The sequence below is a fragment of the Podarcis cretensis genome (genome assembly GCF_951804945.1).
Source record: "Podarcis cretensis genome assembly, chromosome: 13".
NCBI classification, from domain to species: domain Eukaryota; kingdom Metazoa; phylum Chordata; class Lepidosauria; order Squamata; family Lacertidae; genus Podarcis; species Podarcis cretensis.
In genome coordinates, this window is record NC_137182.1 from 19,443,356 (window position 1) to 19,470,028 (window position 26,673).

At 48.0% G+C, this 26,673-nt stretch overlaps 1 protein-coding gene across 3 annotated transcripts; it reads right to left on the minus strand.

Annotated features, from left to right (window-relative positions):
- Positions 1 to 450: 450 nt before the first annotated feature.
- On the minus strand, positions 451 to 26,649 carry MED25 (mediator complex subunit 25). 3 transcript variants are annotated; one of them, XM_079949495.1, is made up of 20 exons: positions 26,517 to 26,649; positions 24,806 to 24,951; positions 24,206 to 24,251; positions 23,433 to 23,557; positions 22,507 to 22,605; positions 20,609 to 20,729; positions 19,670 to 19,826; positions 17,308 to 17,438; positions 17,124 to 17,217; positions 16,228 to 16,424; positions 14,446 to 14,568; positions 14,259 to 14,341; positions 12,433 to 12,490; positions 10,283 to 10,390; positions 9,022 to 9,195; positions 6,718 to 6,819; positions 5,696 to 5,770; positions 3,569 to 3,742; positions 1,552 to 1,759; positions 451 to 714 (listed from the first exon to the last, which is right to left on the minus strand). In XM_079949495.1, exons 2-20 carry the CDS (start codon positions 24,940 to 24,942, stop codon positions 605 to 607), a joined length of 2,322 nt encoding a protein of 773 aa, XP_079805621.1. In that variant the 5' UTR covers positions 24,943 to 24,951; positions 26,517 to 26,649; the 3' UTR covers positions 451 to 604. The 3 variants fall into 3 exon arrangements, with proteins under 3 accessions (XP_079805621.1, XP_079805620.1, XP_079805619.1); XM_079949494.1 differs by having other exon boundaries at positions 9,022 to 9,192; positions 14,259 to 14,344; XM_079949493.1 differs by having other exon boundaries at positions 14,259 to 14,344.
- Between the last annotated feature and the right edge of the window lie 24 nt (positions 26,650 to 26,673).

Here is a 26,673-nt window from a genome sequence, read left to right on the forward strand (position 1 = left end):
CACAACAGCAACCATTTAATACTCTATATTTTACAGGTAAGGAACACTGAGGCTGAGAGATAAATGATCATCACAAGTCTAGCTGTGGCACAGAATTATTATTTTGTAGTAGTGGTTTGTTGTTGTCAATCTACCGAGAGTCAGATACCCTTACTGATCTACTATATCGCCTACAGATCTCGATTTATCACCCCTGCTCTTACTCATTCAATCCCACATCTCCCTCTGCGAGCCTCACAATTCTGCAGCGCAAACCCTCACCAAAGCTGGCATGGGAACTGCTTCTTATCCGCCCCCATCCATCTTCACCACCCCAAATTCTGTGAAGGGTCAGCTGCTGAGCTAATGTGCAGGGTCCCTGAGTCCACTCCTCAGCTCTGAGGTGGGAGGGAGGGGCAGGTAGAGATGCTGTGGGCACGAACCTGTCTCAGGAAAGACCAAGACACAAGGGAAGAGGATAACATTTATTAACAAACGGGGTGGGGGTGGGGGGAATATTACACACAAAGAAAGGAAGATGGCAATGTTTTCCGGAAAAGCAGCACTGTCCACAATGCAGAAACAATCTCCACCCCGGGTGGTGTTGGAGCAGGACCGTCCGCCATCAGATGAGGTCTCGGAGGATGTCGTCTTCCATGATGCTGGGGGCAGGAACCTGCTGCAAACCTGGCTGGGAGACTGGCCCCCGGGGACCAGTGTTCATCAGCATTTGACCTGGGAGGGGGAGATACAGCAGGGAAGGCTATTATAGACAAGGAGAAAGGTGGAAGCAGATTATCTAGACCTGTTTCAGCCTAGTTTTGCCACCGAGAAAAGCTTTTTGGTTGCCTTGACTTGAGAAGAACGAGGGGAGCGTTAACTCTTGCCGATTCTTTCTGATCAACTATGGGGTATCTTCGCGGGTGGCGCTGTGGGTTAAACCACAGAGCCTAGGACTTGCCGATCAGAAGGTTGGCGGTTCGAATCCCCGCAACGGGGTGAGCTCCCGTTGCTCAGTCCCAGCTCCTGCCCACCTAGCAGTTCAAAAGCACGCCAAAGTATAAGTAGATAAATAGGTACCGCTCCAGCAGGAAGATAAACGGCGTTTCCGTGCGCTGCTCTGGTTCACCAGAAGCAGCTTAGTCATGCTGGCCACATGACCCAGAAGCTGTACGCCGGCTCCCTCGGCCAGTAAAGCGAGATGAGCGCCGCAACCCCAGAGTCGGCCATGACTGGACCTAATGGTCAGGGGTCCCTTTTATCTTCCAGAACTGGCTCTGTAAGTTGGGGGGGGGCACTGCTTCTGCTCACGGGAGCGGACTCCATCCCATGGCAACTGTGTTGTGGAGTTCTGCAAAGATCAGCTCTTTATCTTATAAGAAGTTGCTGAGTGCCAACATCGGGGAAGTTGGGGTGAGGCGTCATCAAGATGCTGATGATCTCCCTGTCTCTCCCTCGCCCCTCTCTGGGCCAAAGCCTTTAAAAACAAAGACCCTCCCCCCAGCTCTTAGATACAGCTGCTTCCAGAGTGGGAAAGGTTGTTTGGTTCTAAGCAGATTTCAGGCATCCTACCTGGCAGCGCCGCCCGCGGTCCCATCTGGCCTGGCCACGCTTGCCCTGGAGCTTGGTGCATGAGGGTCTGTCCAGCGAGCTGGAGCTGCTGCTGTCCAGGAGGCTGGTGCCCCAGAGCTGTTCCCATGGGCTGGTGGGGCAACATTCCCGGAGAACCTTGCTGGAGGTGGTGGAGGGGCTGCTGGGATTGAGGAACTCCCGCCTGGGGCTGTGCAGGAGGGAAGGTAGAGAAGATCAGAGGGCAAGAGATGATTCGTTCACAGTGGGAAGAGGAGACGAGTCTTCAAACAGGTACACCTTCTGAGCAACACTGCAGAGCAGACAGTGCAAAGCGATTGCTCCTTTCCGTCTTGCCCTCAGCATCCCACCTTCCGAATGCAACTACTTCCATCTTTAGAAGTCTCCATCCCTCCCTCTCTCAAATATTGCTGCCGCCACCTTTCTCCTAGGTACCAGGGTCTGCCCTGAGTGGCTAACACAAGGCACAAGGCTATCTCTCCACATATGAGAGGCCGTGGGGCTATTTTCTCCCTCTACCAGAAGGCGATTCCATTCCCTTCACCCACCTGGCCAGCACTTCAGGTGTGATGCAGTGTGTACCTGCTCAGTATAGGCTTTGGACCCTGGTTCCTGTTGTAAACAAAATCTGCCCTTTGGGGGGGGCAACTCCCAAGAGACTGCGATCTACTGACAGAATTCAAAACTGGCAGTGATCTACCCCCCTTTGGCGGGTTCAGGTCAAAGTTGTTGAGCTTTTAATGAGGAGGACAGCCCCATTTTTAGGGGTTCAGGTCACAGCTCGTGGGAGAAAGGGGATCAGCCACTCACCAACAGATCGCTGGGGAAACAAACAGCCTTACTGAGTAAATTCTGTCTTCCCAGATCGTGCAACAATGGAGGGCAGGGTGAGTTGGTGGGGCAGGATTCTATTTTACCAACGCTAAGGAAAGGGACCCAGTGATTGACCGCAATCTACCAAAACCTCCCGGGGATCTACCAGTAGATCGCGGTCGACCTGTTGGACACCCCTGCTCTAAAAGAAGCAGGGGTGGGTTGGGACTCCGGCGAAGGATTGAATGTACATCTAGGTTAAGAGGAAAAGCTTCGTGGCCGATGGCCCTGGAGATTATACAAAAGCTCTCCGTTTCTTTTGCCAGTGAAGGCAGGACAGAACCGGACAGGGAGATGGCGGTGGACTGACCTCTACTGGAGAGGAGTATAGCAGTTTACTTGGCCCTGCTTTGGATATTCCTACGGAGGAGTCACCCTCTCCAGCAGGCTTCCTCCACTGAGAGAGAATGGTTGGTTAGAATACGGTGCTGATAACACCAAGGTTGCAGGTTCGATCCCCATATGAGACAGCTGTCTATTCTTGCATTGCAGGGGGTTGGACTAGATGATCCTCAGGGTCCCTTCCGACTCTATGATTCTATGTCCAAGAGAATCACGGTGGACCCTCCTATCGGCAGAGCTAAATGGGGGAATCTTGTCATTCCCAAAACAGCTCTTGCACAGTTCCAGATCAATCCAGATCCTTCGTGAAATTGCCTTGAAACAGCTCAAACGCTGTTATGCAGAAGATTGAACCGACTCATTCTCTTGCACCAAAATCACAGGACTTGAACTGAGCAGGGCTGGGCTATTATTATTATTATTATTAATTAAATTTGCAGGCTGCCCTTTATCCATAGATATCAGGGAAGTTCACAACATAAAATGAATATATATAAAAAAACAAAATACATAATAAAAATAAGAACACAAGCAAACCAATAATCCCCTCTCCCACAACACAAGATAAAAACATAAAAATACGTAATAAAAACAAAAACAAGAGCAACCCAATAACACATTTTAAAAGGGCATTGGGTGTCAATCAGCCAAAGGCCTGGCTAAAGAGGAACATTTTCGCCTGGCGCTAATGACCAATTTGAAAGTTCTATGGTTCTAAGTAAATGAATGGGTTTTTTCTTTAAAAGCAGGATGCCATGGTGGAGAGGAGGGAGATCGCCCTTACCGGCTGCTGGCTCAGGAGGAGGCTGCGGAGCTGAGGATTGGCTCCAGGGTTCTGGGGTCTAAGCATGGCGCCTGCTTGTGTGGCCTGGGGCCCGGCCTGGGGGGGGCCTTGTGCCTGCGGAGGCTGGTTGGTGGCTGGAGCTGCTGGCTGAGGCTGCTGCACTCGGAGCTGCAACTGGGGGGGAAAGAAGGAAACATGGTCAAACTTGCCATTCTGGCCTCCCAGGTGTGGAGAATCCCCTTTTGGCGTTTGAGGTGAAACAGGCCATGCTGCCTTGCCCTGCCGTTCCCACCCAGTGAAGCGGTGCTACTGGCTTCACCCCAGCTCAGGGTTATGTTGGGCCTGCATCTTCCACATACGATCTAGCAGTGAGAGACATGTGAAAGGGCAATGCAGAGACTGACCCACAAGATGGGCTGCCACCCAAACCCCTTTGCCTAAATGGAGGGGGTAGCTAATAAACACCATCCGGGACCAACAGCAGCACATGTGTCTCTGTGAGTGATTCAGTTGATAGGTACAAAGATTGGCTGCCACCCAGAGCAGGTGTGCGTATTATTTGCAATGCTTCTGAAGCGGCCAGATTGCAAAAGGGTATTATAGGTAAAGGTAAAGGACCCCTAGGGACGCGGGTGGTGCTGTGGGTTAAACCACAGAGCCTAGGACTTGCCGATCAGAAGGTCGGCAGTTCGAATCCCCGCAATAGGGTGAGCTCCCGTTGCTCGGTCCCAGCTCCTGCCAACCTAGCAGTTCGAAAGCACGTCAAAGTGCAAGTAGATAAATAGGTACCGCTCCAGCGGGAAGGTAAACAGCATTTCCGTGCGCTGCTCTGGTTCGCCAGAAGCAGCTTAGTCATGCTGGCCACATGACCCGGAAGCTGTACGCCGGCTCCCTCGGCCAATAAAGCGAGATGAGCGCCGCAACCCCAGAGTCAGTCACGACTGGACCTAATGGTCAGGGGTCCCTTTACCTTTACCTTTAAAGGACCCCTGGATGGTTAAGTCCAGTCAAAGGCGACTATGGGGTTGCGGCGCTCATCTCGCTTTCAGGCCGTGGGAGTTGGCATTTATCCACAGACAGCTTTCGGGGTCATGTGGCCAGCAGGACTAAACCGCTTCAGGCACAACGGAACATCGTGACGGAAACCAGAGCTCACGGAAACACCGTTAACCTTCCCGCTGCAGCAGTACCTATTTATCTATTTTCACTTGAATGCTTTCAAACTGCTATGTTGGCAGGAGCTGTGACAGAGAAATGGGAGCTCACCCCGTCGTGGGGATTCGATCCACCAACCTTCTGATCCACAAGCCCAAGAGGCTCCGTGGTTTAGACCACAGAGGTTTGCCTGAAGGGAAGACAGGCTGTTGTGAGAAAGCGGGTTTTTTTTCTGGCAAAAAAGTACTCATGGGTAAAAGAACTGTCTTATTACCTCACGCTTAGCCTGCTTCTGCCAGCCTGAGACAGCAAGAGAAAAACAAGTGTGGCAGAGATAAAATTTAGGCCTGTTGGTGTTGCTAGAGTACTGGGTTTTCTAACTGAAGCACCACATCAGTTAGTAATAATAGTAATAGTAATTTATTATTTGTACCCCGCCCATCTGGCTGAGTTTCCCCAGCCGCTCTGGGCGGCTTCCAACAAAGATTAAAAATATATTAAAATGCCACACATTAAAAACTTCCCTGAACAGGGCTGCCTTCAGATGTCTTTTAAATGTCAGGTAGTTGTTTATTTCCTTGACATCTGGTGGGAGGGTGTTGCACAGGGCGGGCCCCACTACTGAGAAGGCCCCTCTGCCTGGTTCCCTGTAACATCACTACTTGCAGGGAGGGAACCCCCCAGAAGGCCCTTGGCGCTGGACCCCAGTGTCTGGGTGGGGGTGGAGATGCTCCTTCGGGTGTACTGGGCTGAGGCTGTTTAGGGCTTTAAAGACCAACACCAACACTTTGAATTGTGCTCGGAAGCGCTAGGATATTAGGTAGCCAGGTTAATCCCCAGAGGTATCCCCCTTACCCTACACATCTCCCTTTGGGTTTTAGGACTCAGCCCCATGGGGTCAGTGAGGTTGAGCTGCGGCTCTGAGGGCGGCATGAGCCACCCCTCTCAAGACACTTCTGCAAAGTGACTCACCAGGCCCTGCTGCCGTTGCTGCTCTTCCATAATCCCCACCTGAGGCATGCCAGGGCTCACCTGCTGCCCACCCATCTGCAATAAAAAGGGGGGGCATTACGCAGGGAGGTGGCCAATGAGAAAGGAGCACAGGCAGTGTGATGCCAAGGTTGCCAACGGATAGGCTCCCCTCATTGCTCCTCATGACGGCTGCTTCCCGCCCTCACCGGGCAAACAACTAGATAGAGCAAACTCTCTTTTTCCTCCCCCTCCCCCCTTTAAGATTTTTTTATTAAGATTATCCCATAATACAGTAAAATCACAACTGCAAAAGATACAAATCGAATAAGTAAAAACAGAAAAGTAAGGGAGAATAGAAATGAAGGAAGGAAAGAGAGAGAAAAAGAAGAAGAAAACATTAACGAAAGAACGCCCATCTGGTGGTTACATAAGAAAACCAGAAAATATGATTACTTAAAACTTTCGATCCATACAAACATCCACTTTCTGTTAAACAATATTTCTTTTAAGCCAAGGTGTCGCATAACCATTCATTTCTTTTTCCTACAAAAAGTCCAAGATAGGTTCCCTAATTATTATTATTATTATTATTATTATTATTATTGATAAATGTTAACCATTTTTTTTCTTTTAACTTTAACTTCCCACCACCATTGCTACATATTGAATACAGTGGTGCCCCGCAAGACGAATGCCTCGCAAGACGAAAAACTCGCTAGACGAAAGAGTTTTCCGTTTTTTGAGTCGTTCCGCAAGACGAATTTCCCTATGGGCTTGCTTTGCAAGACGAAACGTCTTGCAAGTTCTTGCGAGTTTGTTTCCTTTTTCTTAAAGCCGCTAAGCCGCTAAACCGTTAATAGCCGCTAAGCTGCTAATAGCCGTGATTCGCAAGACGAAAAAACCGCAAGACGAAGAGACTCGCGGAATGGATTAATTTCATCTTGCGAGGCGACACTGTACTACATTCTTCCATCCATGTCTCTTGTACAGACTCTCTCTCTCTCTCTCATCCCCCTTCTTACCTGCTGCTGGACGCCCTGTGTCACTGGCAAAGCGCCAGGCTGCTTTGCCAGGAATGGCTGTGCGCCGGCCGTGGATCCCAGGGGCTGGGACCCCCCCATTTGCTGCAAAGAGAGGAAGAGACAGGAGAAGGATGAGCACTTGAGGAGGGGGGTAGGACCCGCGATGGGAACGAAGAGACGGGGGAGATTCCAAAGCCAGGAGAGAAGACCTTCTAAGTTGGCCAGGCACCACCTAAGCCAAAACAAAGAAATAAAATAATAGCCTGTATCTTTCTGTCACTAAACGCTTATGGAGATTGAGGCGGTCGTTTGAGCAAATGCCTGTGAAGAGGCATGAATCTCACCTCTGCACAAGGAAGTACGCGGTTCGCTAGCAAACATAAAAGCCATACAACAAATAGGTAGAGTGAGGCTAGAAACTCCAGTTGATGTGCCCACAAGTCATTTCCATGGCCAAATAACTTGGAGGGTCTTCTCCCCAGGCTTACAGGTCAGAGGCAGATGTGGAAACATGACTAGAAATGGCCTGTGATGTTGGGGCTTTCTTTTTTTGGCTGTGGCACCCAACTTCAGATGGGAGACAGTGTGCGATGCGGTTAGAGAGAGTTATAGAGATTTCAGCATGTGGCGATCCAATGTGCCTTTGGGTGGGGGAAAAGAGAGAGACAAGGAAAGAGAGGCTGTAATACAAACTATACATTTAAAGTCAATTTAAACTTGTGGACTTTTTGAACAAAAGAGAACGTGAACTTGTAATATCTGGATCTGAAGATCGAAAAAAATACTGGTTTATAGACAATAGAATGGTTGGATCTTAATGAGTGAATACTACCGCATTTTTCACACCATAGGGCGCACCAGACCATAGGGCGCACCTAGTTTTGGGAGGCGGAAAACTAGAAAAAATTATTCTGAACCCCAGAAGCCAGAACAGCAAGAGGGATCTGGCTTCTGGGATACCGTGTGGCTGTTCTGGCTTCTGGGATAACCGTGCCAAGCCTCTTCAGGGCAGCGGGATGAAGGTTCCCCCTGCCCAAAGAGGCTGCACAGGGCTAAAGCAGAAGCCAGGACAGGCGCGTCGCTGAAGGGGTGCTGCGCCTTCTCTCTCTCTGCGCAGCACCTCTCCTTCACAGGAGAGGTGCTGCGCAGAGTGGGAGAAGGCACATCGCCCCTTTAGCAAAGCTGGAGGCCTCCGGCTTCCAGGTCAGGCACGTCGCCGCGAAGCCAAGGAGCCTACATTCGCTCCATAGGACGCACAGACATTTCTCCTTCATTTTTGGAGGGGAAAAAAGTGCGTCCTATAGAGCGAAAAATACGGTATATTTGGCTGCAGGACAGAGAGCCGGGGGAAGTCCTTTTATCTTTTTCTTTCTCTAAGCTTTTCTCTTTTTCTTCTCTTGCTTAGGGCTGGGTGACATATCATCCAAAACCAGCCTGAAATCCAAACCATAGGTCGGGTCCTGCCGCACCGGCGACGCGGGGACCCTCAAAAACCATGAAATACAAACCATGATATCGGTTTCATAGTTTTTGACCTGGCAATATATTGCGAATTATTATGTGTGCATGAGCTTTGCAAAAATCACAATGTGGGGAAAACCGTGAAGCCAGCCAACGCCTCTGCATAGCTCCATCCTTATTTCAGACATAGTATCAGTATATCGCAATGGTTAGCTGGGGATATATTGCGATGTTGAAAACCGGAAATCGCCCAGCCCTACTGTCTCTGTACAGTCATACCTCGTGTTGCGTCCACTTCATGTTGTGTCTTTTCGTGTTACGTCCCGCGGCAACCCGGAAGTACTGGAATGGGTTACTTCCAGGTTTCACCGCTCGCACCTGCACAGAAGCGCCAAATCGCGCTGTGCACCTGCGCAGACACAGCGCTTCGAGTTTTGGGCATTTCATGTTATGGGCAGGCCATGCGTAACACGAGGTACCACTGTATCTATTTAGGCTATACTTTTTCTTTTCTCCTTTCTGCCCATGTTCTTTCTTTATATTAGGCAGCTGTTTTATTTCTGTGTATTATAAAAAAGATACTTTTGCAATGGGTATACATTTCTGTATACCTTTGAACAAGTATCAATAAATAACTATTAAAAAGCACATTTGAAGCATGTTTTTCCTCTCAAAGAATTCTGGGCCTTGCGGTTTCCTCACATCGCTACAGTTTCCAGAAACCCTTCTGAACCAATCGCCGCACCCGGAATTCTCTGAGGAGAAAAATGCGCTCTGAACGTATCGTGCGCACACAGCTGAAGAGAACAGAGCTGTCCCTTCAGGGGAAACAGCTGCCCGCACCTTTTGCTGCTGGACTTGCTTGTGGTTCGTGATGACCTGCCGAATGCCGTTGACAAAGCCACTCTGGTCGTAGGGGATGAGGCCCATGAAGATCTTCTTCTTGGAGGAGTAGAGCAGCATCAGCACCCGCACCTCGCAGGGCGTCGTGTGAGGGAAGTGGACGCAGCCCGCCTGCTCATGTGACGACGAGAAGGATGCATCTGCTAAAGCAGGGGTGGCTAACCTGCGGCCCTCTGGGCGCAGCTGAGGCGCCAACTCCCAGCAGCCCCTGGGGCCAGCAAGGCCAATTGTTAAGGCGATGGGAGATGGAGCTCAGCAACGCCTGCTGGGAAGCCGCAGGTTAGCCACCCCTGTGCTACAGAATCTGGCCCACAGAGAAAAGTATCTGCCCCCAAATCTCCTCCTCTCCACCCCTATCGTTCAGCCTGGACGCTGAAATCCAGCTCCGAGGGTCTTCTGGCGGCTCCCTCACTGTGAGAAGTGAAGTTACAGGGAACCAGGGAGAGGGCCTTCTTGGTGGTGGCGCCCGCCCTGTGGAACAGCCTTCTGTCAAATGTCAAGGAAATAAGTAACCATACAACCTTTAGAAGGCATCTGAAGGCAGCCATGTATAGGGAAGTTTTTAACGTTTAATGTTTTGTTATGTTTTAAATATGCTGGAAGTTGCCCAGAGTGGCTGGGGCAACCCAGTCAGATGGGCAGGGTACAAATAGTAAAATTATAATAATAATAATTATTATAATTATTGCTGCCTGATTCAGAAGATGATGGTTCCGTCCCCATAACCAAGCCTATAAATGGGAGGTTCTGCCCTCTATGGCCAAGGTTTGTCTGTTGCAAGACTGTGCCCCCCATGGGAAGATATTAAATTCCCAAGGGAAGCCACCCTCCGGGTGAAAAACCCACCTCCTACCATCAGGGATGTTCAAAACTGAACAGCCACTCTGGCAAGAAAGTAGTGTGGTGGGGGCAACTGGGAATCAATCCTGCATTTGCCTTGTGTTCTGCGTATCCTCAACCCCAAGGGTCATCTAGTCCAACCCCCTGCCATGGAGGAATCCTGCCCGCAGCTGTCCCTGGGTGGGTTTGTACCACCAACCTTCTGGTTAACAGCCAGACGCACTGATCGTTTGGTTGGTTTGCAGAGAGATATGGGAGGCTTGTATAACCATGTTGACTGACCTGACCTGCCCAACCCACCCTGAAGAGATGCCACCCGAATCACCTGAGTTACACCCCCCCATCCCCTATAGTGCCTTACAAATCCGTTGCCCATAATGCGGTAGAGGCCCTTGAGTGATTCCAGGTCCTTGTTGGTGAAGTGGAATTGCACCATGCGCGAGTTGCGGAAGAGGTGGCCCAGAGTCGTCTGAAGAGGAAAAGGACAGTTAGGAGCCTGAGCTTGCGCACGGCAAACCAAACATTTTTTTTGGGTGAGCCCATCTGCTATCTGTAACTCCGCTTTGACAACCCACCTATGTCCCATCGCCTGAAACCACTGCATCGAAGGATAACTAGGATGCGGCCTAGGATCCTCGTACATACGGGACCGCCTCTCCTGGTATGTCCCACAGAGGAACTTATGGTCTTCAAACAAAAACATCCTGAAGGTCCCAGGCCACAGAGAGGTTAGGCTGGCCTCAAACAGAGCCAGGGCTTTTTCGGCTATGGCTCCAATCTGGTGGAACGCTCTGTCACAAGAGTCTAGGGCCCTGCGGGACTTGACATCTTTCCGCAGGGCCTGCACCAGGCCTTTGGTCAGGGCACAGCCTGACGCCCTCCTTTGGCAATCTTTACAGAACTTTAGCCCAATGGTTGCCATCAATTTGAGTTGAATTAATTTTATAATGAAATGATTTTAGAATGTTGTACTATTTTATTGTTGTTAGCCGCCCTGATATAAATAAAAAAATTTTATTATTATTATTATTATTATTATTATTATTATTATTAACTGGCAGGTGGGCTGCAAGTCTCTGGCACGGTGCTTCCTAAGCACCCGGCAGCCAGCTGGTTGCTGGGTGTCTGGGAACTGCAGTGCAAGATGTCGGCCAAGCTGATAAAGCCTCATTTTCCTCCGGCCGAGCCTTCGGAATCGCCTCCGAAGAATAATTAACGACCTGAGCCTTTGATGAGGCCTCAGGCACGTTCCCATTAAGCAGAGTTTCCAGCAGCATGCGGAAGTGATGAGATTTATGGCTACATTGCAAAGAGTTTTATTTCTAAGCTACGCAGACAGAAAAGACATTCTCTCTCTATGAAAGCAGAGAGCAACTGAAACAAAGGAAGAGGAAACCAGTATGTCACATCCGTCTCCCGTCTCCGTGAGACTTCCAACAGCCTGGAAGGTCTCTGGAATGTAAACAGAGTCCTGTGACTCCAAGCAGCTGCACAGTGGCACTAAACAGAAACTAACACAAGAGACCTGGAAACAGCCAAGCAAGAGGCGTGGGCTGGCTGTTTTCTGCAGGGATTGGCTGCCCAAGGGAGTTTCAAACTCAGCCGTGCAGCCGATCGAGTGCAGCACCTGATGCAGCATAGGTGCAACTTATGTTGCTCCTGTTTGATCTCTCAGTAGCTTAAAGATATCGCTGACCAAATTGAACAAACAAAAATGATACGTTAAAAACACGGATGCTGTTCAGGAGTGGCCATTAGGAGATTGGGGGCGTGATGTCATCAATGTGCTCATGGTGCCAAGCTCTCTGTCTGTGTGTGTGTGATTTGAATCAGGAGAGGAGGCTGTAACTGTCTTAAACTGGTGCTTGGCTGCACTGGTGGGCTGGATGAGGGCCTTTCTCTTGCACAAATGAATAGTAGGGAGTGACAGTGTTTGAAAAAGAAAAGGTTCTGACCTCCTTTTTACTCTGTTGCCTAGTCCTTGGACCTTAGTTGGCACAAAAGAGTCTTTGAGAAAGAGTATTCTTCCAGAGTGTTGCTGCTTTTATTCTTAAAAAGTCTTCTTCTCCAACCACAACCAACAGCTTTTACACACACCAAACGCAACCGGCTTTCTACCATCCAACCAACCCACACTCAACACTAACACTGACCACTCTATATATACAGGTACAATTTGGTGAAAAGTTGCGTGAGTCATTGTAGGCCGCTGACTCATGCTGACTTAGCTCTTTTAGCATCAAAGAAACAGCGGCCAATTTTTAGCTGTGACAGGGAGGGATGTGCAACTGTGTGTTGAAACCAGCATCCTGCACAATGGCAAGGTTTAGTAGTTGCGCTGGCTATTTATTTATTTTTTGCCTGTGACCTCTACCACCTCTGGCATGCAGCCTCTGAAAGGCTGCACAGAAAGCAATGTGGCCCTTGAGCTGGAAAAAGCCCTCCACCCCTGGGTTATAGCCTAACACTATGACAGGCTCTGCCTACAACCACCTCGATCTCGCCTCTTACCAGAAGCTGCTGGGGGATCAGCTGCATGATGAGCTTTTGGGGCCACTGTTCCGCCTTCCTGGAATGGAGCAAAAAACAGGCAAGTTAGCAGCATGCCCCCTGCCCCCTGCAACGCCACAGCATATTAACCTGGTGTACTAATTGCTCCTTAAAATAAGGCTACGCGCAGCCGCAAAATATCTAACACGTTTAATAAGCAATTAGCAATGACAAAAATCCAACGAGGAAACACGCCGATGGGAGATATCACGCATCCACATAGCCACCAAATTCAGCTTAAAACTCCTGGGGATGGGGGTGGGTGGGTGGGGGTGGAGATCTTCACAACATGTTGACCATCAGCCAGGGGGTAAACTCATTGGGATTCCCTAAGGAGGCCACTCGGCAGCTGCAACCACCGAGAAGGCCCTGCTCCAAGCAAACTGATAAGATCTACCATATTTTTCCGTGTATAAGACTATGTTTCCCCCCTTAAAAATAATGTCCAAAATTTGGGGGCGTCTTATACAGGGGGGCCATCTCAACCCCATTTTCTTAAATCGGAGTCCTCGAAAACAGGGGGCATCTTATACATGGGGGCGTCTTATAGATGGAAAAATACGGTACTTTCTCAAAAAAAGGAAAGGCGCCTTATCCGGCGATTCTCAAGACTGACAGCGTTAGTGGCGAACTTGTAGAACCTCCATATTTTTTTTAAAAGACTCCGTCTCCCATCAGCCCCAGATAGCATGGCCAAATATTCAGGGATGGTAGGATCTGGAGACATCTTGCCACCCCATTTTAGAGGCTCTCCACCTCGGGTTACGACAAATGTATCCTTCCCCCATTAATTTTCACAAACCAGGGAGGCTGCTATTCTTTTGGAATTTAAAGACAGCTGGACCCTTTCTTGCCCCCAGATCCTTCCCAAGCACAAAACAAGAGCATGGCTGAGATGGGATCAGAAGCTCCTTGTCCACTTGTATTGCTGGCATGCTTTCCGAAAACCTACCTAACTCTGAACCGCGCCCCCCATGCCCATTCCTCCAGTATCTTAAGTCTGTCTTTAGTCCAGCGTGGCTGCCTCACCACAAACAACGCCTCTCAAACTTAGCATTCGGAAAAGCCCCGCTAAGGTAAAGGGACCCCTGACCATTAGGTCCAGTCGTGACTGACTGTGGGGTTGCGGCGCTCATCTCGCTTTACTGGCCGAGGGAGCCGGCGTACAGCTTCCGGGTCATGTGGCCAGCATGACTAAGCCGCTTCTGGCGAACCAGAGCAGCGCACAGAAATGCCATTTACCTTCCCGCTGGAGTGGTACCTATTTATCTACTTGCACCTTGATGTGCTTTCAAACTGCTAGTTTGGCAGGAGCAGGGACCGAGCAACGGGAGCTCACCCCGTTGTGGGGATTCGAACCACCGACCTTCTGATCGGCAAGTCCTAGGCTCTGTGGTTTAACCCATAGCGCTAGATCAGGCCAAATGCTCATCTGGTCTCCTCACAGCGGCCAGCAGAAGGGCAGAGCATTTGACCGCAGATCAAGAGGCCCCTGATTCAAATCCGGGCACCTTTGAGAGGCAGTGCGGAGCAGTGGTTAGAGTGCTGGCCTAGGGCCTGGGAGATCCTTAGAAAGGAACCAACCAATCGATCGATCAGATACTTAAACAATATGCCTATGGGAAACCCCGCAAGCAGCCCCTGATCACAGCTGTGTCCTCCCTACTTCCAGTGCCCAGAAACTCGGTGCCTCTGAGAGTGGAGGCAGAATATCGCCATATTGTGCCCCGTAGCCATTGACCACCGCACTCTCCCCCTCCTTTGGTGACCCGCAGACAGGCACTCACAGGTTCTCTCCTTGATTGACGTACACCTGGCAGGGCAGGGAACGAGTCAGCTTGGTGTTGGAATCCACTGAAGCCGGCTTGGGCTTCTGGGGGAAGAGGGATGGGGCAGACTGTCAAAACATGCCAGGCAAAACCGGTTCTGTGCTCTCGGCTCACCCTTCCCCCCGCGCCACGAGTCAGCTCTCACCTCCTGCCACTCCAACACGCCGCTCCATGCGATCACCTTGTTCGTGACTGACTGCTGCGTGGCCCCAATTTGTGTCTGCGCTGGCTGGGCCACATTCATGCTGTTGGGAGGGACGCCACTAGGCTGTGGGGTGGGAGGAGAGGGAGAGAAGGGAGAGACGGGAGAGACATGTTTGAGAGCCCAGGCTGTGTTTTATCAGGGTCTGGAGCCCAACGCTCTTGAGACCAGGCCTTGAGGCCAGTGATTTCCGGAGGGCTCTCTCTCACATCTGTAAACTTTTCTTCTCTTTTTATAATGATCTTTAATTTTATTTCCATTTGTTACCCAACAATTATACAGTCGTACCTTGGATCCCAAACGCTTTGCGAATCGAATGTTTTGGCTGCAAATCCGGAAGTGGGTGTTCCGGTTTGCGAACGTTCTTTGGAACCTGAACGTCTGATGCTGCTTCCGATTGGCCGCAGGAGCTTCCTGGGCCAATCAGAAGCCGTGCCTTGGTTTCCGAACGTTTTGGAAGTCAAATGGACTTCCGGAACGGATTCTGTTCAACTTCTGAGATACCACTGGACTGCAGTTCAACAAAAGTGACTTCCTGCTCACCCAACATCGATGGTTTACATACAAATTACATACAATTGCGTCTTAAGGTTCCACCTTATTTCATTTCATCCCTCTTTATCATGTTCCTTAATATGGGTTTCTGCTGTTTTCTAACACTTCAAACCCCGCTATGGTCTTCGAATGTGGTCTTTTTACATAGACTAGAAAGGGTTTCCAGTCTTCTTTAAAAGATTCTAAATTTGTATCTTTTATCAACGCCATCAATTTTGCCATCTCTGTGTATTCCAAGATTTTCATCAAACATTCTTCCTTTGAGGATGTTCTCTTCTCCTGCCATTTGTGAGCACACAGGATTTGTGGTGTAGTCACAGACATAAATACTGTCGAGGCTTCCTTTCGGATTTCGCTGTCGTATATCCCCAGCTGGAAGGATCCTGGCCTCTTGGGAAAGTCACTTTAAGATTGTCCTTAATTTCATTATATATGCCTTCCTGCAAGTCCGCCACATATGACAGAACGACCCCTCACAGTCCTTAAATTTCCAACACTTGTTTGATACATTTCTGTACATTTGAGGTAGCTTCTTTGGGGTTAAATAGCATCTGTATTATCTGTAAGTAAATATCTGTTCTCAATGAAGTTTTATTATTATTATTATTTATTTTTATTCTTTTTATTCTGATTCTTATTAATATACTGGCCCATACCCAGAGGTCTCAGGGCGGTTCACAGAATAAAATCAAAATGTAAAACCACAAAATACATAATCAGAATAAAAACGACAACCCAATAACCCCCCCCCTTTGGACCCCCTGCCTCTTTTGTCTCAGCTTCAATATTTCATACCTGTTTTTTGTGATTTTGTTTTATTCTTGAGTTTGCATTTTAATTAAGAATCATTAAAGAAAAGAAATTGGATCTCTTGGCATTATGTCCTGTGCAGAGGCAAGTGTGGGGAGGTGGAATAAAGCAACAGCAAAATGAACCAGTTGCTTGCAGCCGGTTTGAGAGCCAAGAGGAGAATTTGGCACACTCCTTTTCCAAAGCATTCCCTGCAAACTGAGTGCTCTGATAGTGTTTCAGCCATCACCCTTTGCGCGAAGCATGCATCTCACAACCACTTCTCGAAGGACAAGGTGGCCTCCCCCACACAAAGATATGCACACCTCTCCCCTCCACACGCATCTCACGCAAAGACCTCCGGGGGCCTACCGTACATACCATGGCTGAGGGCCCTGCCGGTGGCGGGGCCTGTACTGGTTGTGGGACCAGGAGGCCGGAGCCTGTTGTTACCGTGGAAACCAGACTGGCCTGCGAAGAAGCAGGGAGCTTGGGAGGCAGGGCTGGTACGGAGCCTGTGGGGAGGGTCTGTGCGGGAGCTTGGCTGAAGGCGGGCTGCATGGGGTTCAAAGAGGCAACTATGGAAGAGACAGAAGGAAATACGGTCACGGGACCAGCCACCACGAACCCCAACATCAGGACATTTCCTCTCCCTACCCCAATCGCCCTTGCAAGCTGGCACCTCTGGACCCAACTACAATGGCACCTTGGGTTAAGTACCGTATTTTTTGCTCTATAAGACTCACTTTTTCCCTCCTAAAAAGTAAGGGGAAATGTGTGTGCATCTTATGGAGCGAATGCAGGCTGTGCAGCTATCCCAGAAGCCAGGACAGCAAGAGGGATTGCTGCTTTCACTGTGCAGCGATCCCTCTTGCTGTTCTGGCTTCTGAGATTCAGAATATTTTTTTTCTTGTTTTCCTCCTCCAAAAACTAGGTGCGTCTTGTGGTCTGGTGCGTCTTATAGAGCGAAAAATACGGTGCTTCATTCGTTCCGGAGGTCCGTTCTTAACCTGAAGCTGTTCTTAACCTGAAGCACCACTTTAGCTAATGGGACCTCCTGCTGCTGCTGTGCGGCCAGAGCACAATTTCTGTTCTCATCCTGAAGCAAAGTTCTTAACCTGAAGCACTATTTCTGGATTAGCGGAGTCTGTAACCTGAAGCGTATGTAACCTGAGGTACCACTGTATTCCACCACAAAAAATTCCACTGCCTCACCCCTCTTTAGCTTGCACCCTCCTCCCCTCCCCAATCCTGAGGGGAACAGACGAGGGACTCACAGCGGTTGCTCAAGCTGGCTTTCTGGTTCTTGGCCGCCTCCACAGCAGACTGAGCTGCAGCCTGGGCCGCAGTGAGCGTAGCCGATGGCGTCACCTAAAAAGAAGAGATGGGCAAGGTTGGAGAGGGATGAACTTTCAGGAGGCAGCATCCCGCCACCGCTGCCTACCGGGGCAAAGGATGTACCTGGTATGGCTGAGAAACTGCCGGCAAGGCCTGAGGTGGGGTGGGAGGGAGCTGGGGTGGAACCGTGGGGAGCTGGGGCTGGGGCACAGCTTGCTTAGCCTGCAGCGTGTTGGCGGCTGCTCCTCCGCCTACTGCAAATGGAAAAGACAGAGGAGACATTAGTCATCAAGCAGGAAGTGCGCAACAGACAATTCTCTCCCCCCCACCCCCATACACCAGGAAGTGCGCAATGACTCAACCCTCCTGCTGCCGGTAACAGAAGAGGGACTAACATTCCCCCGCCCCATTTTCTTTTTTTGAATTCCTTAAAAATAAAAAGTTTTTATTTATACTTTTGAAATTAATACATTTCCTTAGTTTTACAATCAATTTAACATTTCAAAATTTGACTTCCTCACCCCTCTTTCTGCACTTTCCTCAATTTATTTTTTAATATCTTCTGCATATCCAAATTCCTTTAACTTGCTCATTTAATTATCTACTGTAGATATATACTCTTATGAAACTGCAGGTTACTACATTAATCCTGCTATTGTTTACAATTTATCTGTAAATATTTAATAAACCATTTCCATTTTTTTAAAATAAAAAGTTTGTTATCTTGATTTCTCATTCTTCCTGTAAGTTTCACCATTTCTGCATATTCCATAAGTTTTTGTATCCATTCTTCCTTTACTGGGACCCCTGCTTCTTCCACTTTTGGGCAAGTAGCAATCTTGCTGCTGTAGTAAAGGTAAAGGTAAAGGTACCCCTGCCCGTACGGGCCAGTCTTGACAGACTCTGGGGTTGTGCACCCTGTTATTCTAAAGCAGCAATGCAGCAGCAAGCAAAGGCTCTAGCAGCTAAGTCAGCTGCTTGTGGCTGGAAAGCCAAACAGGAAGTATGTGACTGTTGCCATGGAAACAAAGGGGCAGTCCATTCTGTACTGAGCACCGGATGTTAGCTCAGTGTGTGTGTGTGTCATATGACCTGTACAGGATGTACATGGGTGGAGTTTCTCTCTGTTTGTTGATGAGAGCAGACATGTTTTCTCTGTACTGAAGTGAAAGACAGGAATAAAAGACATGTAGATACATTTCTGTCTGAGTCTGATTCCCCTCCCTGGGGATATGCTGGAGAGCAGGGAGGAGGAGAAGCAGTTGGTGTGTTTTTCTCACAGCCTGAGGAAAATCGCCGGAACGGACCTCGTGTGTTTTGCCTGCCGGGAGTCGCCGGAGGGAGGTCGAAAGAATTCAGCCGGTGCCTGTAGAGATAGGCACATACCTCTGACCGGCACTGAATTCTGACACACCCATCTCACTTAAGAGGCCAGGGGCCAGCGCTGTCCGGAGACACTTCCGGGTCACGTGGCCAGCGTGACATTGCTGCTCTGGCGAGCCAGAGCCGCACACGGAAACGCCGTTTACCTTCCCGCTGGTAAGCGGTCCCTATTTATCTACTTGCACCCGGAGGTGCTTTCGAACTGCTAGGTTGGCAGGCGCTGGGACCGAGCAGCGGGAGCGCACCCCGCCGCAGGGATTCGAACCGCCGACCTTTCGATCGGCAAGCCCTAGGCGCTGAGGCTTTAACCCACAGCACCACCTGCGTCCCTGCTTTAGTAGCATACATAAATAAATTTCTATACAATTTAGGTAGTTCTGTACCTATAATTCCCTGCCCCATTTTCTACTGTTAAAATTATATTGATCTTCGTTTAGCCCAACTTCTCTAATCCAAGTGCTGCTCAACACCCCGAGTGCAGGGGATGTTTGAGTCCTTTCTTCCTTGATAGGGACAGAGCTGACACACACGTCCCAGTCCTTTCTGCAGATCAGAACACAGTTATCTTTCGGGTTTCCTGCTTCTCCAAATGTTGCAATGCAGTTCTCGGCTCAAGAAACGTACCAAAATGCATACGAGAATGGCTGTTGTAGGGTAAAGTATGTTCAAAAGCTGCGTTTAAATACGCGTTTTGGTGCCGATTAGACAGTTTGTGGCCGATCACTGCAGAAACGAGTAAGAACAGAGTTCTGAATTGACAGGTGTGAAACCAGCACAGGAGACTGATCTGTCCTCCTTGAGCAGACTAGCGGAAAGGCAAAAAATATCAGTAAACAGAAGCTTTACCAAACAGGGTTTCCCAAACTTGGGGTCTTCCAGTTGTTTTTGGACTAAAACTCCCATCATCCTTAGCTAGCTGGTGGTCAGGGATGATAGGAATTGTAGTCCAAAAACAGTTCGCTGTTACTGAGCACAGTCCTAGAGCCTGATGCACAGCTATCACCCTGCAGTAAACAGATGTCCAAGACCCTTTCTTGACTCAAAGGGTGCGTGTGATGCTTCTTGGCGCCTGCCCACAGCTAGTTCCCAGGCCAGTTCTTACCTGGAAGAGCCATGCCGCGTATGAGGATCATATGCCGGGGGTCCTGGCTGTAGTCCTTGAGTTGGCCTTCCATCATGCCCCCCGTCACGGCCTTTTCAAAGAGAATGCGCAGTGCAGGGAGCTTCCGGGGGGAGATAATGGAAAAGTGGATCCCACGCTGTGGAACAGAGGCGGAGCAGGTGAGCAGAGGAAGAATCAATTCCCATGTTGAAAGGAGACCCCTAAAAGCTCCCCAAATCCCCCAAACTGTCTAACTCCGACTGGTATGTGGGAAGCAATCCTTGGCAGGTGTGATCAGACGAGGGCGCATGGTGCAGCCCACCTTTCATTTCAATTTCATGTCATGTTTAATTTATATGCCACCTTTCTACGTTGCTACACGCAAGGCGGTTTACAAGCTGAAGAAGCAACAGAATAGACAGCGAAGATCATCACACACCTCATAACAAACCTGATCCGACACACACAATAAAAACATAATTTTAAAATAAACAACTTAGATCAAATAAAGCAATATTCAATAATCCATTAACGTTCAACAGCAAATGGTAAAACTGAATATCGGCAAATAACAATCAAATGGTTTACACTTAACAGTTACGACAAAGACTAAACTATAATGATAATTAAAAAGTCACAATGCATAAAACACCACAAAATCTTACAAAGCTACAAGTAACACAAAATGTGCAAAACCACGTAAAAGGATCAAATTGAGAAACAAGGACGATGACTTATAAAATTATTATTTTTAAAATATCCCTGAACTAAGCCTATCTTAGTTCGGTTGTGAGGATGAACTGGGGAAGAGGAAGAACAATAAACACCACCTTGATCTCCTTAGAAGAAAAGCTGGTATACAAATGTAATAATGAATGAATGAATGAATGAATCTGGAGAAACAAGGAGTCTAGTTTCAACGAAGCTTCTTCTACTCACATCACCAATCTTCTGCACCAAATTCTCTGTTGTGTAGCCAGAGTATGTGGTACTCTCCACAGCTGGAAGCAGGTAGGGCGGGGAGTTGCAGATTAGGATGCAGACTTTATGTGTGGGACCTCTGTTTGGGGGAGAACATGGGGAGTGGGGGGAGAAACAGGTGAGTCTTGGGGACCAAAAGGTCAAAGTGTGCAGTGCTTTGATACAGTTAGGTTGTCAAAAGCAATGTAGCGTTCTGACGGCACTACTAAGATGCTCAAAGAACTCATGTGGGAATAAAGTGAGAAGGGATTGTGAGGAGGTGCACACCAGCCCATTTGCAACCTCCTGCTGACCTCAGTCTCGAGCATCCCACCTGGAGATTCCCCAATCCTAGCTTTCAGGAAAGCAATTGCCTTCCCTTCAGCTTTCAGGGATGCAACTGCCTTCAACTCTGCTTCGATATTTGCAAACTAAAGCAAGTACAGTCCCAGCTTGGAAGTCGAACAGAATCGGTTCCAGAAGTCTATTGACTTCCAAAACGTTTGGAAACGAAAGCGCAGCTTCTGATTGGCTGCAGGAAGCTCCTGCAGCCAATTGAAAGCCGCGGAAGCCCCGTCAGACATTCAGCTTCCAAAAGAACGTTCGAAAACTGGAACACTCACTTCCAGGTTTCGATCGTTCGAGAGCCAAGGCGTTCGAGATCCAAGGTACGACTGTATTTGAACGTATTTCCAGTGCTCTCCCCAAAAATAACAATTAGGTTATTTAAAAATGCAGAATGTATTGTTCTGTAGTCAATTTCCACTTGTAATTTTTTATACTGAAGTTTAGAAGATGCTTTGTTCAGTTAACTTGTTCTAAAATGTGGGATTTCTATTGTATTTTTGTAGTCAACTTTCATTTTCTAATATTTATTCTGATGTTTAAGAGAATGCCCTACTTAACGGTGATGTTTTATAATACAGGTACTTTTATATCATTGTTTGTATTTGAACTTTATTGAGGATGTTAAGATATGTTGTAAACTGCTTATATTTTCCCCCTAAAATGTAAGCAATTTGTAAATCATCTAAAAACAACAACATCCGGTGTAGCGGCTAAAGGAACTCTGAGCCACTTGGGGAGACGGGAAGCACATAATTTAAAAAACAAACAAACAAGGGCATGAGAAAGCTTCCATAGTTGGCACAGAAGCTCAAGCGCCACCCCCACCCATGAGACCTTTCATTTTTGGTATCTTATGACTTTCCAAAGGAAATCACAAATGGTTCTGAAAAACACCACGACAAGAAACACAACCCAGTAGAGTCATACCTTGGTAGTCAAGCGCCTTAGTTGTCGAACAAATCAGCTCCTGAACGTCGCAAACTCGGAAGTGAGTGTTCCGGGTTACGAACGTTTTTTGGAAGCCGAATGTCCGAAGCGGCTTCTGATTGGCTGCAGGAAGCTCTTGCAGCCAATCGGAAGCTGCACCTTGGTTTTTGAACCGTTTTGGGAGTCGAACAGACTCCCGGAGCGGATTAAATTCGAGAACCAAGGTATGACTGTAGTGATCAAGGTTTGTTCTTGGCTTACTGCTTGGGGTCTCTTTGGAGTTCAGACGTTATGACAAGCTGGACTAACATTTGTATCCCAGCAGCAGGAGGAAGGGAGCAGCAGAGCAAGAACATTGCAGCAGAGTGCACCAGCACACTGCTTGTTCACATTAAACAGAAGTCGTTTGTTTTCATTATGGCATGCAACCTGGACTGATGTTTTTGCCCTTTTTCTGCAAAACAACTCCAGATCTAGGGAAACCACAAAGCAAAGCAAAAAGGTTTCGCAATTTTAAACATCTAATGTTCTGTAAGTATTAAACACAGATGCACACCCATTGTATTCTTTCTGCCCTCTCTTCACACAAAAAAACCACTTACATTTGCTCTCTCATCTTTTTGAAGTCATCAAAGAGCTGCAGAGCGGTGCTGAGCCCTTCTGAGATGAGGCTGCAGCTCTCGCCGCCGCCACCCACAAATCTGAAATTAGGGGAACCAAAATGATAAAGAGGACCAGTGCAGGGAACCAAAGGTATCCTTCTCAAACCCCAGAGCTTAGGCATACACAAAAATGCTAAATACCATCAAGCTTCTGGTCCAGGTAGTCCAGTACTGGCCATTCCTGTCTTCCTCAACCTGACCCTGATCACTTCCAAATGTTTTGTAGTACAACTCCCATTATCCCCAACCTTTTGTCTCGCTTGCTAGGGCTGACAGGAGTTGTAGCTCGAAACAGCTGGTGGGCACCAGCTTGGAGAAGGCTGGTCTACTCCAGTTGACGGTGGATCTCCCAAGGTTTTGTGCAGAGATTCTTTCCCAGGTCCACCACCCAAATCCTTTAAACTTGATTAAGTTGAAAGAGCTAATAAAATATTTGTGAAGCCATGGAGTCTTCAAGATTCAGATATAGTACGTCACATGTTTCCCAGGAATCTTGGAAGACCTTGGCTACCAATCCTAGAAAACCCAGAAGCTTTTCTTCCATTCCATCATCCAGAATTGGATGACCCATCCCTCTCCCAACCAGGCCATTCTATTCATAGATGAACCTAGGCCTCAGCATGCTACACAAGCAAGAGGAGAAAGATAATTGTGAGGCAGGCCATGGACCCAAACTAAGGGCAACTGAATATTAATACTCCATAACATTTGCTGTGCTGTTTTGCCGAGACCTATTTCCTGATGGCAAAAAGTCACAACAAGACATCAGATTCCTCTTCAGTTCTAAGCCTTTACACACGAAAATGCATCCCTAGTGTAGCACAATGCAGCCAATAAAAGAACATAATGTACTGTCCCAGACTCACTGAATGCTATCAAGCCATGTGACAAACTCGAAAGCGCTGCTAGTTGGTGCATGGCACTGCACATACGACTCAGGGGCGCAGTCCACCGTATTGAACACCACCAGGCTGTATTGGGTACCACCATACTGTAGATGAGGATGGGAGGCAGAAGCTGGTTAGATAGAGTAGCTCTGGGCCAAATGAATTTTCAGTACCCTGACTATCATAAGCAGGGACATTGGTCTTCTGCTTGGCTGTGTCGCTAATCAGGAGCTTTGGCTTCCATTAAAGTAACCAACATGTGCCCGCTAGATGATATGGAGGGTACAGCTCCCATCATCCCCCACCAGTTTGGCCAATGGTCAGGGGTGATGGGATTTGTAGTCTATTAAATCCAAAGGGCACCATGTTGACTATCCCCCAGTGCCTTGATCAATCTTCATGAGAAGGGAAGCTGTCCGTTCTCATTACTGAAAAGGCCATTTTAAACAATGACAACATTACCAAAAATTGTATGATTAGAGATTTGGGCAGCCAGGGAAAGAGACTCCATTGCTTGTTACAGCTCCCCCCAATATCCCTTTTCCTTTGACATTGTGTCTTTGTGAGCTTTAGGGTTGGAACTATCATTTAATATTTTCAGTTGAAGAGTAGGGTAAAAATGCTTTAAGTAAATAAGTAAGCAAGCAAGCAACTAGGTAATAATATAGGTATACTCAAAGAAAGGTGATCTTCAGAGCCCACAAAATTCCTTGAATTCATTAACAAATTCAAAAGTGCATCCACACACTTACGTCTCCTCCAAAGTCTGTTTCAGCAGGGGGACCACCGTTAAAGTACCTGGAAATAAAAGAGATGATTTGACAAAAATGCAGGGTTGGTTCACATTAGAGAAACTGGAATGCACTTGAGGATGTGAAATCACAGGATTATTTTTTCTATTATCACTATTCCCAGTTTAGTGACTTGCCATGCTCTACTTGCCTAGTTGCTGGGGCAAACATAAATAAAATTATTTATGATAGTTTAATTCTGCAAATGTTTTTTTAAAAAATTTAGATTTCTCTCCATGCCCCAAAATTATGTCATTTGGGATCAGGAAAGTTAACAAATCTTTCTACTTACAGTTGTTTCTTCAGCTGACGAAAAACCCTGTTTGGACTATATTTTATTCCTGCACTCCCTCTTCCAATGCCTCTTACTCAGCATCAAATCTCATCGATTTCAGTGAAGCTCATTTCCAAATAGGATGCAAAGTGAATGATTGCAGTCCTTCCCATGAAAGAAGTATTCCCCCAACATTTCCCTCCCAATGAGTGTCTCCCAAGAGCCTCTTCTTTCTTGCAACAAAGCTACTACTGCAGTTGCGTCCTGGGGCCATGCAAAACACTCACTCAATGGCAGGAAGAAGGTAATGCTTGCGCAAGGACTCGAAGTAGGGCCCGAGATTGGCAGTGCCCTCGATGACGAAAACCACATCAGCAACCATCCCCATGGGCTGAGCAGGCATGTCCAGGGTTGGCACCACCATCTCCTCCAGCTACCCGTGGTGAGGTAATGTGGCAAAAACATTAATAACAGAGGCAAGGTTGAAATCAATGGATATTTAACATTTATTCCACAGCAAAGGCACACATGCTGTATAAAACACAGAACCTTGTGGTCTCTTTAAGGGGTCACTGTTTTTTCATTAAATAAGCAAGGCAGAAGAGGAGAAGGAAGGAAATGAGAAATGGGTAAAAGAGAAGCAAGTCAAATGAAAGTGGATCTGAAGGTAAGGTAGGGTCAGGCAGGTGGGTAGTAGATACAAAAGACCTGCTCAATCACAGCAAAATTCTAGTCCAAGGGTGGGGAAATTCCAGCACATGTCAGATGCAACCTAAGGGATTCTCCTTAACCCCAACCCCAGCCCTCCATTGCCTTTCTCCCTTACCTGGGCTGTAATCCAAATAAGGTGGTAACGAAGAAGACAATTACAGGGAGGGAAAGTGACAGCTCAGCAGTAACAAAAGAGGTTGCCATGTGGTGAGAAAGGGATTCTAGTCCAACATCCCACTTCCCACACTGGCTGGCTGGATACTTCCCATGAGCCTACAAGCCTCTGACAGCAGAAATATATATTTTAGGACCCACCCTATTCTTCTAGCTTGCTTTTAAACTGATTTCAGCATTGCCTTTTTATATTGCTGTAACCTCATAGCGCTAGGCCGATGAGAAACCTAATAACAACCCCGCCCCAAACCGGTTTTCAAAACAGCCTTCGTTTAGGGGTTGGGGCAGCAGCAGCCACTTAGCTGTCATGCTTAGCACCAGTTGACAGTTCCCCTTCGCAGTTGACAGTTCCCCTTAGCACCAGTTGACAGTTCCCCTTTTGAAAAACAACATTAAGCCATCTATTTCTGTTTAAATAAAACTGCACTAGCATAACCTTTCTCCCTCTTCCATCTTGTTTCAGCAAGTTTCTTAAATGTAATAACACTGCACTGGGCAAAACAAAGGCTTCTCGCTTGCCGGCTGTGAATCTGCAGCCCAGAAGTTTCCACTGCTTGGCCTCGAGTTCTGGGGTGGAAGGGAGGAGGACACACACCCCATTTTCTCCCCAACGTGCAACATATATATATTTGGAAATAATTTTTATTTTATTTTCCAAATATAAAGCTATAACAATACCAAATACATATCCATATTTAGAGATTTCCCTGAATCTCCAAGCTTCCCACCATCCCCTCCATGGGTCCTTTTGTCAACCTTTCCAACTGCATATGATTCCATAATCTATGGGTTGTTTTTTTAATCTCTCCATATTGTCCATGATAATTGCTACTTTACAAGTGTTATGAAAATCCTGCTAATGTTTTCACCTGCTTACAGTGGCCTCCTAAATAAATTAGAAAGGAACATTTTGGCTTTGCTGGAGAAGAGGAGAGTTTGGGGGCGAGGGAGGGACGATGGAGGGGGGGGAGGTGCGCCTACTAAGAAAAGCAGGGAGGGGAATTGTAGCTTCAGCCTCTGTGCTATCCTCGGACCCCCCCCCCAAAAAAAAACCCACCTGTCCTAAGCAACGGCCCCCCACCTCCAGCCCGACCCCTCTTCCAATTCCCATACCCAGCGCAGACATCCGGCTTCTCTTCCTCGCTCTCCCTCTGAACCGCACCGGAAGCGCTTTCCTTCTGGTCCGCACCCCGGCGCACGCCGAGGACGCAACGCGGAGGCGCCCTCCCCTCACCTCTGGATTGACAGCACCGCCTCCCGCCCCCGGGTC

Coding starts and splice junctions, on each gene's coding strand:
- MED25 (XM_079949493.1), bottom strand. CDS start 24,942: ATGGTGGTGCCAACCCTGGACATGCCTGCTCAGCCCATGGGGATGGTT. Junction 20,730..22,506: donor AAAAAGATGAGAGAGCAAAT/GTAAGTGGTTTT, acceptor TCCCCCAAACAG/AGGTCCCACACATAAAGTCT. Junction 9,196..10,282: donor GCATTATGGGCAACGGATTT/GTAAGGCACTAT, acceptor TCGTCACATGAG/CAGGCGGGCTGCGTCCACTT.